General features: G+C 39.1%; 1 protein-coding gene across 1 annotated transcript in view; it reads left to right on the forward strand.

Annotated features, from left to right (window-relative positions):
• The window catches only part of adgrb1a (adhesion G protein-coupled receptor B1a), a 115,925-nt gene that overhangs the window by 62,779 nt on the left and 39,345 nt on the right, over positions 1-13,801 (forward strand). Inside the window, exons 15-16 of the mRNA XM_063880371.1 lie at positions 3,916-4,018; positions 4,117-4,160. Coding sequence (XP_063736441.1) covers positions 3,916-4,018; positions 4,117-4,160 — 147 coding nt within the window. The remainder of the gene's footprint in view (positions 1-3,915; positions 4,019-4,116; positions 4,161-13,801) is intronic.

Below are 13,801 nucleotides of genomic sequence, written 5' to 3' on the forward strand. Positions count from 1 at the left end.
AGCTCCAGTCTCTCCGTCTTGCTTTCTGTCCGAAGTCAATTGGTTTACCTTGGAGTTGATTTGGTTTTGAATTTAATCTGGGTTTATTTATTTATGATCTTATTATGTGGTTGAAAACGGATAGGCAGTGAAAGACTTGAGACAGGAAGAGAGATAGATGGACAAACAGAGGGATAAGAATATTGTACAGGTCCCTCCAAAAACACTAGAAATCACAGTAACATAGACATTAATGAGTTCCATTCTGTGGTTATGGTCTGGTAAGATCATTGTTGGGGTCTGAGTTAAGGTAAAGCAAAGATCATGGTCATAGTTGGATCAAACACTGACTATTGTTGGGAAGGGGGAAGCAACAGCCTTACTGCTGTGTTAAGTCAAGGACAATTTCCACCTAACCAACCCCCCTCATGCCCGTCACATGCACTCAGCATTTTTTTAGAAAAGAACGTCACTTTCATTAAAATAAATAACTGAAGCTGGGGTATTTCTTACGAGTCTCAAAAATGAGGATTTAAAACAACTATAATGTCAAAGATGATACTTGAATCTTGACTTAACTTGGTGCAGGTTATTTGATTACAAAAAACCCTCCAACTGATTCAATGTCATCACTTTGGTCATCTCTTTGATGAATAAACATCAGATTTGTTTCAAGGTGAACGTATTTAAGTCACATCGCGATAAGACAGTACTTGAGTGTGTAGCTTTTGAACTCTTTTTCTGGTTCAACTACAAACTAGCCGGAGTATTATGGGTTGTCATGGCAGAATCAGGGCCTTAAATATTTTCTGCAGTGAATGTTCCCAGTTAAAAAAGGATTTGATGCCAAAACATCAGCACACTGGCAGTGGTCGTCCTCCTGTGCGTCCTTTATCTCCGTGAGGAAATGGATTTGTGAGGGAAGTGGCTGCCTGCATGATGCTTAACATACTGTACACTTTAGAGAAGCTGTGTGTGGAGCTCAGTAATAACGTGTTGTACTTAAATGCATGTGTGCTTCTGTGAGAAACAGTCTGCTAAATATGACTGTGCCGGGAAGGATCCTCCCCCATTATGATGATATGGTAAAAGCGCTTAACGAACGGGGACCGTAAGGAGACAGGGACATGAAGCAAACCCCACCCTCACTGTCCTCCCACGTTTATTCTAAATCTTTGGACTGTTGCTGCTCTCCGTATTTCAATCTCCAATCAAATTAGACTTTATTTATATAGCACTTCTCATACACAAAGGTAACTCAAAGTGCGCCACAAACCAAAAACAATATAGTTTACTGATAAAAACAATACTCCTTCCCCCTTCCCTTGTAATAATTAGCTTTGTGATTATAAAGAATACTTAATATCAAGTGTATTTATATACAGCTGCGGAAAAAATAAGAGACCAGTTCAGCATTAACATTTTCTGTTGTTTTACTATTTATAGGTCTTTGAGTTAAATGATTTTTTAAAATGTATTCATTGTATTCTATAAACTACTGACGACTTCTCTGTGTTGGAACAGACCCTTGAATCGCTGTCATACATGTAGAGATAACGCTTTAAGAACAATTTGGGGTGGTCTCTTAATTTTTTCCGGAGCTGTATATATGTAAAGGAAATAAAATAATAATACTATAAAATAGAATACATTTTTTTTAATTATAAAATTACACTAAAATAAGAATGAAATACAATTATGTTAAAAGCAAAATTCTAACTTCACTCTTTTCTCTTTTTAATCCTTTTTTCCGGTCTTGCTGCTCTATAATTTCCACTTCTATTAGAATAAAATACAACTTAATTTTTGTATATATAGAATATACTGTAAATACAACTAAGATAAACCAAAAATAAACGTCACTCTTTTCTCTTTTCGTCCTTCGCTCCTGTACTTTCCTCTGCATTTGATTCCCCTCCTTAAGTTTAAGATGGGAATAGGAGACGAGTTTGAGGCAAGACAGTAGATGACACAAACATTTAAGTTGACTGATTGTGTTTTTGAATGGAGAGAGGGCAATTGTGCGTACAGGACACACTGATGATGTGAGGAAGTGCAAAGCGGAGCATGGGCTGCTGAACATGTTTGTCCGACTGGAAGCTCTCACTGTCAGTACTTCCAGCAGCAATTCACTTTTTCCTGATTGTCTCATTCCACATGATTGATAGTACCTATGAAAAGCAAAAATTGAAATGCATACTAAACAGTGGAGGAGAAAAAGGATAAGCTATTGAAAAACAATGTGGATTGCTTGAGAAATTATCCAACTTGTTAGGTTTCACTTGGCAGGAAGGATCAGGCGTTTGCTCTGAAGCAGAGCTCAAACGTTCTGCTGAGCTCATAACAGGCAGAGAAATCAGAAAATCTGTTGCATATTGTCTTGTTGATTCAGCAATTAAAGGCCCCCTATTATAACTAATATGTGTCCCCGGTGTGTAAGGAGACTCACAAAGTGTCAGAAAATAAAACCATCTCTCTTTTCCTCCTTACCCACATCTCTAAAAACGGGGGGACAAACGAGCTGATCCAGATTTGCTGTCGTTATGACGTCATATCGGAAATGTGGGCTGGCTTTACATTAAACTCCTGGCAACGTCCCGCCAACTTGACATGTCCCAACCTATCGTCCCCCATATACAGTCACAAGCTGAATCTCCTCTGCAGCATCTGTGTGTGTGTGTGTGTGTGTGTGTATTCAGCAGGATGTCTGCAGGAGGGACTTAGAGTGGTTGTATATATAATACATATAATGTCTCTGTTCTAGTGGTAAACACTGAGAAGTGTTTCAGAGATAATGCTGGATGTGGTTTGGAACATAATATGGAGTTTAATCACGGCAGCGTTTAGCTGAGTTTCTCCCTAGAAAACTCTCTTCAGAGGAGAGAGCTGCATGACACTCCAAAGGGGCGTGGCCAGCAGCTCAAAAGGGGCGTGGCCAGCAGCAGCTCCAAAGGGGCGTGGCCAGCAGCAGCTAGTTCATTTAAAGCTACAGTCACAGAATCAGCACTTCAGGAACAGGGCTGAAATAGAGGGGGATCAGGCATGCTACAATGGGGGATCTGTTTGGTATTTTGAGCAAAACACTTCACAGACAAGTTTTGTAGAGATATGAGACCTACAATATGTTGAAATATATCAAATATAGGAGACCTTTAATGTGATATGAAGCCTATCTAGCGGACTGAACTGTAACTGTTTAAATTGACTCTAATAAATTGTGTGACCTTTACTGTTACAATACAGCAATGTCAATCTACCCTTTTGCAAGTTCACCGTGTTGCAGGTTTATTTTTGTGCATTCATCTATTTTTCAATGTTTGTGATCAGTGTTTTAAAACCTGTTCTCCCAAAATGTTTAATCACACTACCTAAATAGCAATACGTTTATAGTATATCTTTTCACCACTTTAGTCCATCTTGAATATCTCAGCGGCTTTGATAGTCCTTGTGCCTTTGGTGCTCCCTCGACCTGTCCTGTAGTGCCTACACAAGATGTTTTTGTCTGAAATGTCTTTAAAATTGCTACACAATCGGACTCACAGTACCTAGAACAAATGTGTGTTTGACATTTGCGTAGTCTGAAATTTCATCTAGCACCACCAGGTCAAGGTTTTCACTTGTCCTGTAAAGTGTCTTGTCGGTCTACCACATGGATTAGAATCACCATAGTGATTTGGCAAGTTGGGTTGGAGTCCACCCCGTGGGTAATCCTTCCACTTTTTATCTACCGTCATCATTCAGGAAAAACTGTTATTTATGAAATTATTCTGCAAAACTCAGTCGTAGTTGGCTAAAAGAAGCTTGTAAGCCATGGACTGTGTGTTTAAACTGAGGTGTGAACATTGTTAATTGTACAGCACTGTCCTTCAGCTAATGCTATCATTTAGCTCAAAGTGTGTACAGATCACCCACTGGTGTTGTCCTTCCTCCCTCTAGAAACAGCACAGTCCTCAACTCCAAAGTGTTATCAGTGACCATCAAGCCCACCCCTGCCTCCCTCTCTGCACCGGTTGTGGTGGAGTTCTCTCACCTGTACAACGTGAGTGACTTTTGTCTAAAATATATTGATCTAATATGACATTATGTGGTGTTATCTTTCATGGTGATCATATCTTTTCTCTGCTCCCCATCCATTAGGGCACCACCAACCAGACGTGTATATCCTGGGATGAAAGTGACAGGTGAGTTTTACTTTATTGGTGATTTGTCTGATCATGCTAGTAGGCATTTTGTATTAATACTATTAGTTGTGTAGTGCAACATCGTGGATCCTTCTGTTTTGATTTCACCCCATACTAGATATTGTGTAGTATAGCTTCTACTGCACCACTTTTAATTTGTTCTCATGAATCCTCTAAGTTTATGAGAAATGCATTAGCTGCTGTACGCTGCCAATAACCAATATTTATTAACCCTTGTTTATCCATCTGAACTACACTAAATCGAGATTTCTCAAAATGTTTGTCATTGTGACTTCCTCTTTCCAAGCGGATGAACATCAATGTTTTTGCTTACCTTATTTTTAAAATTGAATGCTAAAATCAAACCTCTTGAAGACTGAGAATATTACATTTTATGCGGCAGATTGCCTTTAAATATGCATTAGATTTACCAAAATAGCCGAAAATATCACTATAAATGTGTTTATGTACAACTGTGTTTTATGAACACACATATATAGTATATACATTATATACTATATATTTTTCCCAAACAAAAGTACACATTTTGTTTGGGAAAAGGCTTGTTTGATTTGAAAAAGTTAATCAAAGTGTAATGGAAATATGACACATAGTTCAGCAGAAACAGCTTGGCTAATGAATGATAAAATAGTATGATGAGTATGAGACTCAAAAATCCACCGAAAAGTTTAGGAAAGGAACACATGACCTTTCTTAAATGCATAATAGCAACAAACTCAATGGCATAATTTGATGTCTTTCTTTGCAATTGTCAAATCAAGGCTCGTATTCAGTCTTGTTTTTTGGGGGGGAATTTACAGTAATAGACTATTTAGATGATCTCATATCCGGGCAATTTGGCATGTAAAAAGCTGATCAAACTGCTTCGTTCTAGTGACCTGAGATTACACCCTCGGTTCTTGAGAAATGTAATTATTTGGTGGCATATTGGCAGAACACATACTGTATGGTAGTTCCTGGTACTCCATGTGTTAGCATGTTCCCTCGGAAAGGTCCATGACTGTCCAGTGGTCCCAGATGAGAGGTGCTGAGTGTTTGGAACAGCTCCACAGCTCTTGTCTGGCAAAGCGCTAACCCCATGCTATCACTGCTACGACACTGATGCAGCATGTGGAAAATTAAAAGTGTCGCTCACAGCTTTCTTCTCCCTCCCAGCCCACGCACACACATCAACATGTTCCAGAGAGCAGTTTGGACTCTGAGAGAGAGAAAGACAGAGCGTGGCAAGTGTGACAGGAGTAAATAATACATATTGAACAGTTAGATGTTACTGCTTCTGTGGCCAGATTTACAATCACTAATCATTCACTCCTTGCTCACAAGTGCCCTATTTGTTTAAAACAGTGAGCATGTGTCAGCACTGAGCGGAGTAAATAGCGAGCACGAAGGAAGGAGGCAAACATTTGGCAGCCTTATTGCAATGCTGGTCCGACATTTACATTTAGATGGGTACGTACACTTTTGTTACAGAGATGAAAAGCAGAACATGCATCGCTTCAGTGGAATAATTAATAAGAAGTTTGGCATGGCACATACACCTGCAGCAGGAGAAAGAGAAAACATTTGAGGGAAATAAGTAAATACTGAGAAACTGCATGGATGATATCATTCAGCCTATGCAGCCTTGACAATGTTAAAGTATGAACATAGCTTCAAAGTGCGTTTAGTCTAGTCAGTCATACTTACTCTCAGCAGGGTTATGTTAATTTCTCAACTACCATACATTTTTGAATGATGGCTGTATGTACCTAGGCTGCAGAGAACCACAGATTTATTTCAAGGAATAAATGAACTTTATTTATTTTGCCTCTACATCGCTAACACAACAGGTGTTTCACATTAAATCTGTCTACCACGGAAGAACCTCAAAGGGCATTTGAAATTGTTATGACAACCCGGGCAAACCAGCTCCATAATATAAAAGTGTTTTTCAATATCAGATAAAAATCAAATTGAATAAAAATAATTTACATTGTATTATGTCAATATAAAGTTTAACATTATAGGCCTATTTTCAATCACTCAAACAGAAGCTGTCAGGTGCAAATTAATACGATTAAATATCTTTATGTCTATATAACAGTTGCGAGATTGCTGTAGTTATCATATACAGCTCTGGAAGAAATAGAAACCACTCCAAATGCTTCCTAAATCTTTATCTCTACGTGTATGGCAGCCATTCCACAGAGAAATGTTGTCAGTAGTTTATAGAATACAATGAAAGAAAACTCAAAGACATAGCTATAAATAATAAAACAAGAGAAATTGATAATGCTCCGGTGGTCTCTTATTTTTTTCCGGAGCTGGATAATGGTATTTTATTCTTTAAATAATGCACCATAATGGACAGTTTAATATGATAAATTGTGCGGTCTAATTGGCCTTTCCTAAACTCACCAACTCTGCTTGTTGGCCTTTGTATTGAAACAGCTGCAGGAAGAATTGTGTGTATTTACAGAAGTGAATCAAGTATCGGAAAAAAAAACAGCATAGTAGAAGTGATTCGAATCAGGTTTGAATACAGAAGTGAAGGGTGAACCTAAATGAAAAAAAGGTTACCTTCACACAATTAAAACAATTTAAAGAAATGAAATCACAAGCAAAACAGAACATAGCTTAACACCAGACAAGAATCCAATAAACACTTAACTGAAAAACCTGGACTTGAGGACAGGCAGAACTAATGAGGGAGGGAATAGAGAGCAGGTGTGCTGGAGGTCAGGTGGGTGCAGGCGAGGGGGAACAGGTGGAACTAATGAGGCCAGGACAGATGGGAGAACACAGGAAGCAACAACTGACACAACATAAGGACAGAACACTTTTCAAAATAAAACATGAAACAAACTAAAACCAAGATCGTGTCACAGTGTTTTTCTAATAAAAACAAACCACAGAGCAGCAGAGGGGGAGTGTGACATGTCTTTGGTGTTATAGATGGAATTAGTGCTGTAGTGATGCTAACGTGAAACTCTTGCGGTACAACTACCTACCTACATTTTTCACCATAGAATATATCTTTATTGTCATTATACAAAGTACAACAACATTTCTTTGGCAACTGTCAATGCAGAAATAAAAACAGATAAAAATAAATAAATACAAGTGGTGAAAGTAGAGGTAGTAGCAATGACAGTGCAACAAAATAAAATTCAATGTGCATATTTACACTTACAGTCTAAAAGCGACCACCAAAATTGTGAAGAGCATAGGGCTAAGCACACAGCCTTGTGGGGTTCCTGGGTTTAGGATGAGGGTGGATGATGTGTGCTTACCGATCTAGCCTTCTATTTGCAAAAAGTCCTAATTGCCAATCTGAAGTGAACTATATATTCTCTGAACGGTTCTAATTTGCTGTTGATAGTGTTTGCAAACACTACTCAGAATGCCGTACATCTCGCAGCACTCTGCTGCTGTGATTTTCTACATTTAATTTCAATTCTTTCTACTTTATCTTTTCAAGCCTCAGGCCTCGTGATAGCTGGGGCCGGGGGCATTATGTTTTTGGGTGGATTACATCTGCCCCAGTTCCCTGATTGCAATATCTTAAAACATCTGGAGGGAAATTATTTATATTAGTCAAAAAAGTTCCCTTCGACTAGAGTATAAACAATCAGAATATGGTAGAAAAAAGCTTGAATCTCAAGGTCACTGTAACATGACAATTGTTAGTTGGAATTTGTCCATAACTCAAGAATCTATATGGTGATTATGACAACTTTACATCAAAGGCTTAAACCAAGCTCACTGAAACTCAACATTTTATTGTCCAGATATTTCGTTTGACATCCCTTTCTTTGTTGAGGAACTGTTTAAAGTTTTGAGATTGATTGACAGGAATTGCAAAATCAGTATAGAGATGAAGAGAAGCAGAGTAGTGAGGGTGACAGGGATCTGCTGCTAACGGAGATAATGCTGTGGAAATGTATTTACCGACTGTTCCACTGCCTTTAGTTATTTTTCAAAAAGCCTTTTTATCAAAGCAAGGACAAAGAATCTAATCATTTGGCGTGGCAGGGTTCGGGGGGGAGACATGTCTTTTTCAAAATTAGAATTCATCTTGGACAGCAGGCATGATTAATGAGTTAATATTTGGGGGAGAAATTGGAAACTGAAGAGGCGTCGACATGTTGATAAGGGATGTGGAGCAGCCCGGGCTTTCTCTAGCTCCTCACTTCAATCTCCTGAAGGTGATAAGGAGAACCTCAGCAGCTCCTTCCTGTCTGCCCCCCTCTCACCGACACCCGTTCTTAGATTTGTTAGCTGTTTGTTTATCCTTTTTTTTGTAGTTTCACCTGTTAGCTAACCCATTTGCCTTTTTTGATAGTTTGTTGTGAAGAGTTTAATACATACAGTATGTAATACAATTTGCCATGACAGGAAATGAGGAAAGAGAAGGTTCACATGAATTAGAGTGCATCTCATATAACCCCTCCCTGAACTATGATGTTTAATCAGACTACACTACACTATTTGCATTTGCGATTTTTAGTATCACATCTGACATTATTACTATTTATTCCATTATTTTGAAATACTTGGAATATGGAGACGGACTGTACAGTAGAATAATACTGTACATGGCAACTCACTCTGTCATAGTGTGAGAGGCTTGAAATCTCCTATTATGAATATCCCAAATACTGTCCAAGGCCCCTATACCCACCTAATGAATATCCAGGATACAACATGTTAATGCACCAGAACACTCCCAAATGCAACACGATCACAATATCCAGACCACATCTGCATTGTTTACAAATTTAAGGAAAGAAAAATAAGTGGAGGCTATACAGCAGCATTGATTTGGGAGATGCTGGAGAAACATACACTGACTCTGATGACCTCACAATATAAGTTATATTAGGCTACTTAGCAAAGCTAGCACAAAGTAGCCTTCGGTCGTCTCTGCTTGTCGCGTGAGCCAAATCATGGACCTCATTGTTCTTCAAAAGTACCACACATTGGATGACTTTGACCTGAGACACATAATATTTGCCAGCTCTGCCTGCCTGTTTTTAATAGTGGGACACAGTCAAGTCATTTCCTAATGACACTGACCATTATCCACCCCACAAAAATGATGCATTACATTAATGCATATCATGTGAACAACATGTTTACTGAATACTGTTAGCCATGTTCCTGCACAGCCATCCAGTTTCAAATATAATACACTGCAGTTTGTCATATATTGTCATATTTCATTGTCCTAAGTGTTTTACTTTTTTAGCTTTGAAGGTGCTTTTGTATATTTAAATTCAAATTTGGTGTAAATACTTGTCTTCTTTCTTTTTTAATGTTAAATATTTTCTTAAAAATACTTATTTTTGTTTTGTTTTTATTTCTTACCTACTCTTACAACTTACCGGACACCAAATCAAATTCATTGTATGTGTACAGTAAACGTACCTGTCAATAAACTTGATTCTGACAGTATTGCTTAATAATAATATGAGTAAATGCATAGGCCAGTGATCAGACTCCATTACCCATAACAAATCAAGGTACACATATCTTAAACCAGGTGCTTATTGTGTCCGTTGTCCGTGCAGTAAGTACATGAATTGATGTCATCAGTCCAAACATTTGGGCCTGTTAGCTGGGCCGTCCTTCATTCCTTATTATTGTTCAAACTATTATGCAAGCCCATTGACCCTTAAGCCAATGCTCTTCTTAACGCATTCGCAAGTTCCTAAAGGTCAGAGTGACGTACATGTTATTATCAGAGGGTACCAATGCTCCGTGCAAACTCCAAGAGCTGACGATCAGTTCAGAGAATGGACACAACAAAGGCAGCATAATGATGTAGTGTGCAAATAAGGAATGCAGACACAGTCGTCTGTGTCCATGTCTGTTTGGAAGTATAACCAAGCATTTAGTCATATCCTATTCTTTAATAGGGCTTTTGAACAGGTACTAAATAGGCATCTAGCAATCAGAGGGTCAGGGATTTGATTCCGACCCTTGTCTGTCTAAAGTATTGAACAGTAGAAATTGCTTTGGGAAAAAGCACCAACTAAATCAGAACAATTTTATGGACCCTATTATCAAGGAACATATAAATGTACATATTGTTGTTTTATAGACAAAATGTCCAATAGTTTTGACTGAAAACATTACTTTCAGATGTGGCTCACTTTAAGTGCTCCTCAGCAGAGCCTGTGAACTGAAACGGTGAAATGGTTGTGCTTAAGGAACATCTTTCTCAGACAGCATTCATATGCCATTTCCTTAATCTCTTTATCTAATGGTTGTAGATTAACTCTTAATGTTTGTCACCAGAAAATTCAAGTCTCTGAATGAACAACTCATTTTGTCACATCCCATCATCATCATCCATATGCTGCTATTAAAGCTGCTGGCAGGCAAAGTCCCTGCAATGTTTCGAGAAACACTGCAGCAGTAAGAGAGCCGGAGATACTTCTGAGCAGGCTGAGCATTGTTTACCAGACTGCAGTACTAACTAGCCTTCGCTCTGATCATACAAATCAAGTTGGCTGTCTCAGTTCATTCGCAGAGTCTGGGCTGATGTCGCAATTCATCAACCATATTACAGCTGACCACCAATCTTCATCAGGGCTGTAATACAATTATAGAAGTGAGGTGAGGTTCAGTGGGCTGGGGCATGTTTGTTTACAACTACTTCTGAATAGAAACAGGCTGACAGGCAACACTCTCCATAACTAACTCATATGCCAGCCCATTCAGCAGCTGTTTGAGGGCACAGGAGATGAATGAATACCTTGGAAAAGTTATCCTACATCTGAGTGACTTTAGTATATGGACAGTTGTAATTTCATAATGTTAAGTATAGTCACAATCCTCTGTGAAAAAGGATGCCTTTGCATTACCATGTTAATGTGAAAATACTGGCTTTGTATATAATTAGTGTACGGTTGAATTTTCCAAAAATTGCCTTTCACTATGCCCTTTTCCTTAACCTCTGTGTGAAACATCACTGGGTTAAGGAATAGTGGATAGAAGAATTCAAAAGGACTTAGAAAAAGATGGCCGGGCTTCAAGAGAATCTGACTGCACTTACACTATCCGACGTGTTTATGATGCGCCAGCGGACGCCATTAACGTGCATCTGCTGTGGGGAGACTACAGTTCTCTGTACAGGACTACTAAAAGCACATCTACTTTGCACCCTGCGCTCTGATGGTGTTCTTTATGTTTTATGAACGTGGACAACAGAGAGAGAGAGAGATATTCTTCATTAGGTTGGAATTGTACGGAATAAAAAAGCAAAGTGAAACTTATGCCTGTGACAAACATCAGAATCTGAAATGCTTTATGTATCCTTGTTACCGCAGTAAAATACAATATGAAGCATAGGAAACAGTTTGAAATAAAAATAAGAAATATACAGATAGTAAATAGTGCAATGAAATGGAATATTAAATGAAAATATAAATATACAATGTAAAGAGTAAAGTTTACATCTTAAGTCCAGTTTACAGAGAGGCTGTGGAGCAGTGAGTTGTCTGCCAGTCAGAGGGGTATTATTCTACAGAGTTATTGCAGTGGGCAGGAATGTTCTCCTGTACCTGTCCTTGTGACAGCGGAGCTGGAGCAGTCTGTTGGAGAAGGAGCTCCATCGTTCATTCATATAAAGTGCAATCCCTCCTCCTTTCTTCTTACCGCTCAGAGTAGCGTCCCTGTACGCCCGAACGCTCGTGAAGCCGGGGAGAGCCGTGCTGTTGTCCGGGACATGCGAGTGCAGCCACGTCTCCGTAAACACATAACGCTGCTCTCACGGTACTCCCACTGGGTCTTTGTCAGCACTCTGAGCTCGTCCATTTTATTTCCCAATGATCTCAATTTCCCCATTACGATTGCTGGCACGGAAGGCTTATATCTATTGTTCTTCTTAGTCTTCCGCTTGGCTCCAGCTCTGCAGTCTTGCTGATGCCTCCGTAGCTCGTCCGAGATGTCATGCCAGTCTCCTTGCAGCAGTAAGGGGTCTGCAGAGCTTGATCAGCTGGTCGCGGGTGAAAACAATGCCATCTGTCCTTTGTGCATGGCTCTCCGTTACAAAAAGTGCCAAAAGTAACAGAAAAATGAACAGAGAATTTGCGAAAAAAGAACGTGGACAATGCCGAAATAAATGTGTGAAGAAAAACAAGCTAAATAAAAGATTAAAAGTAGAAAAACAAAACAATATATCAATAAAACACAGGGAGCTGCTACAACAGGCTGCCACCTAGCATGGCGCCAATTTGTGAATGACATTATGAAATGTGGACTTTATTTGATCATTTCAGTAAAAAAGTTACGTTCATATTTCTCCTTTTGATTAATATAGAGCTGAACGTTCAAAACAATGCACTTTGGCAAATTATGGTATACGTTTTAAACTGCTTAATAAGCACCATAACTTTTATGAAATGCATTTCTCGTCACGATCGGTTGTTTCTGTGAACGGCCGAATGTTGCGGCGGCAAGGAATTGTGGGACAGCATTTTCTCCTTTCCTTTGATAAAGGAAGGTCCATTTTTTCCTACGCTAAAGGAGGTTATAAAGGAAGTTTCAAAGCTCCTTTCTTATCATCTAGAGAATTCAAACAGCTCTTATCATGGCGGCCACTGAGGGACTTCCGGGTCATTCCACTCTGTTAGGAACCTTCCTGCTAAACTGACTATTTGACCGCAAACTTAGTTTATCAAAATAGGAAATCTTGAATGTCACATGTCATATTTTTTTCTTTTTGGCTCATTATTTTGATTCAAAGACTTGTATGTGTCTGCCTCGATTTTAACATAGCGCAGGCTGTCTATTCTAAATGTGTAGTCTCCTGGCCCAGGCCGAGATAACCATGATGACTTCATCATTGTTTATATTTCCTCTGTGCTGGCAGACTGCTTTTCCTCTGTGTGGACTGTTCTTGGCAGAGGACATTCTTCCATGCAGGGCTGCTGGACCAGCACCTAAATTATCCAATTAGAGTGGGGGGGCAGGGCTGTCTGCAGGCCACTGTGTGGATCACAGCGAGGCCTAATCACGTCAGCCATACAGAGAAACCGCACTGAGTCTTAATATATTGGATTTCTGTTGGAGGTGATGTGCTAATGTCAGCACTGAGTCACCTCCCGGGGCTAACTCTGTCTCTCTCTCACACATGCGCACACACGTAGGCACACACAACTCAACACAGTCACAGATTTCTGTGAGCTTATGAAATCAATAGATGTGAGTATGTGGCTTTTAAAAATGTGTGCTCATCACCTTTTGTTGTTGAGCTTATTGCTGTTGTTGTTGAGGCAGCCTGGTCTCTTAAAATGACCTTCCCATACAACAAGAATTCTCTTTGAATTATCTTTCGACCAAAACTTGCTTTTTTTCCCAGATTATGTTTTCATTTGAAGTATCATTAATATGTTTCAAATCAAAGTCAATGCAAGTGAACATATGGAACAGGGTGGGGTTGATGGATGGGTCTAACAAACACAGGATGGTCACTCTACAGACTGCTGTTTGACCTGATAGAAATACTTATTGTACGGCAAAACATGATGTGTCACTTTACAGAACTGCAGTCTTTTTTTGCACTTTTGTTTCATTTGTTTAAATTTGCAACATTAACCACCATTTGTTTTCCTTTATAGAGGCCCTATTTT

Source organism: Eleginops maclovinus, chromosome 3 (genome assembly GCF_036324505.1).
Source record: "Eleginops maclovinus isolate JMC-PN-2008 ecotype Puerto Natales chromosome 3, JC_Emac_rtc_rv5, whole genome shotgun sequence".
Lineage (NCBI taxonomy): Eukaryota > Metazoa > Chordata > Actinopteri > Perciformes > Eleginopidae > Eleginops > Eleginops maclovinus.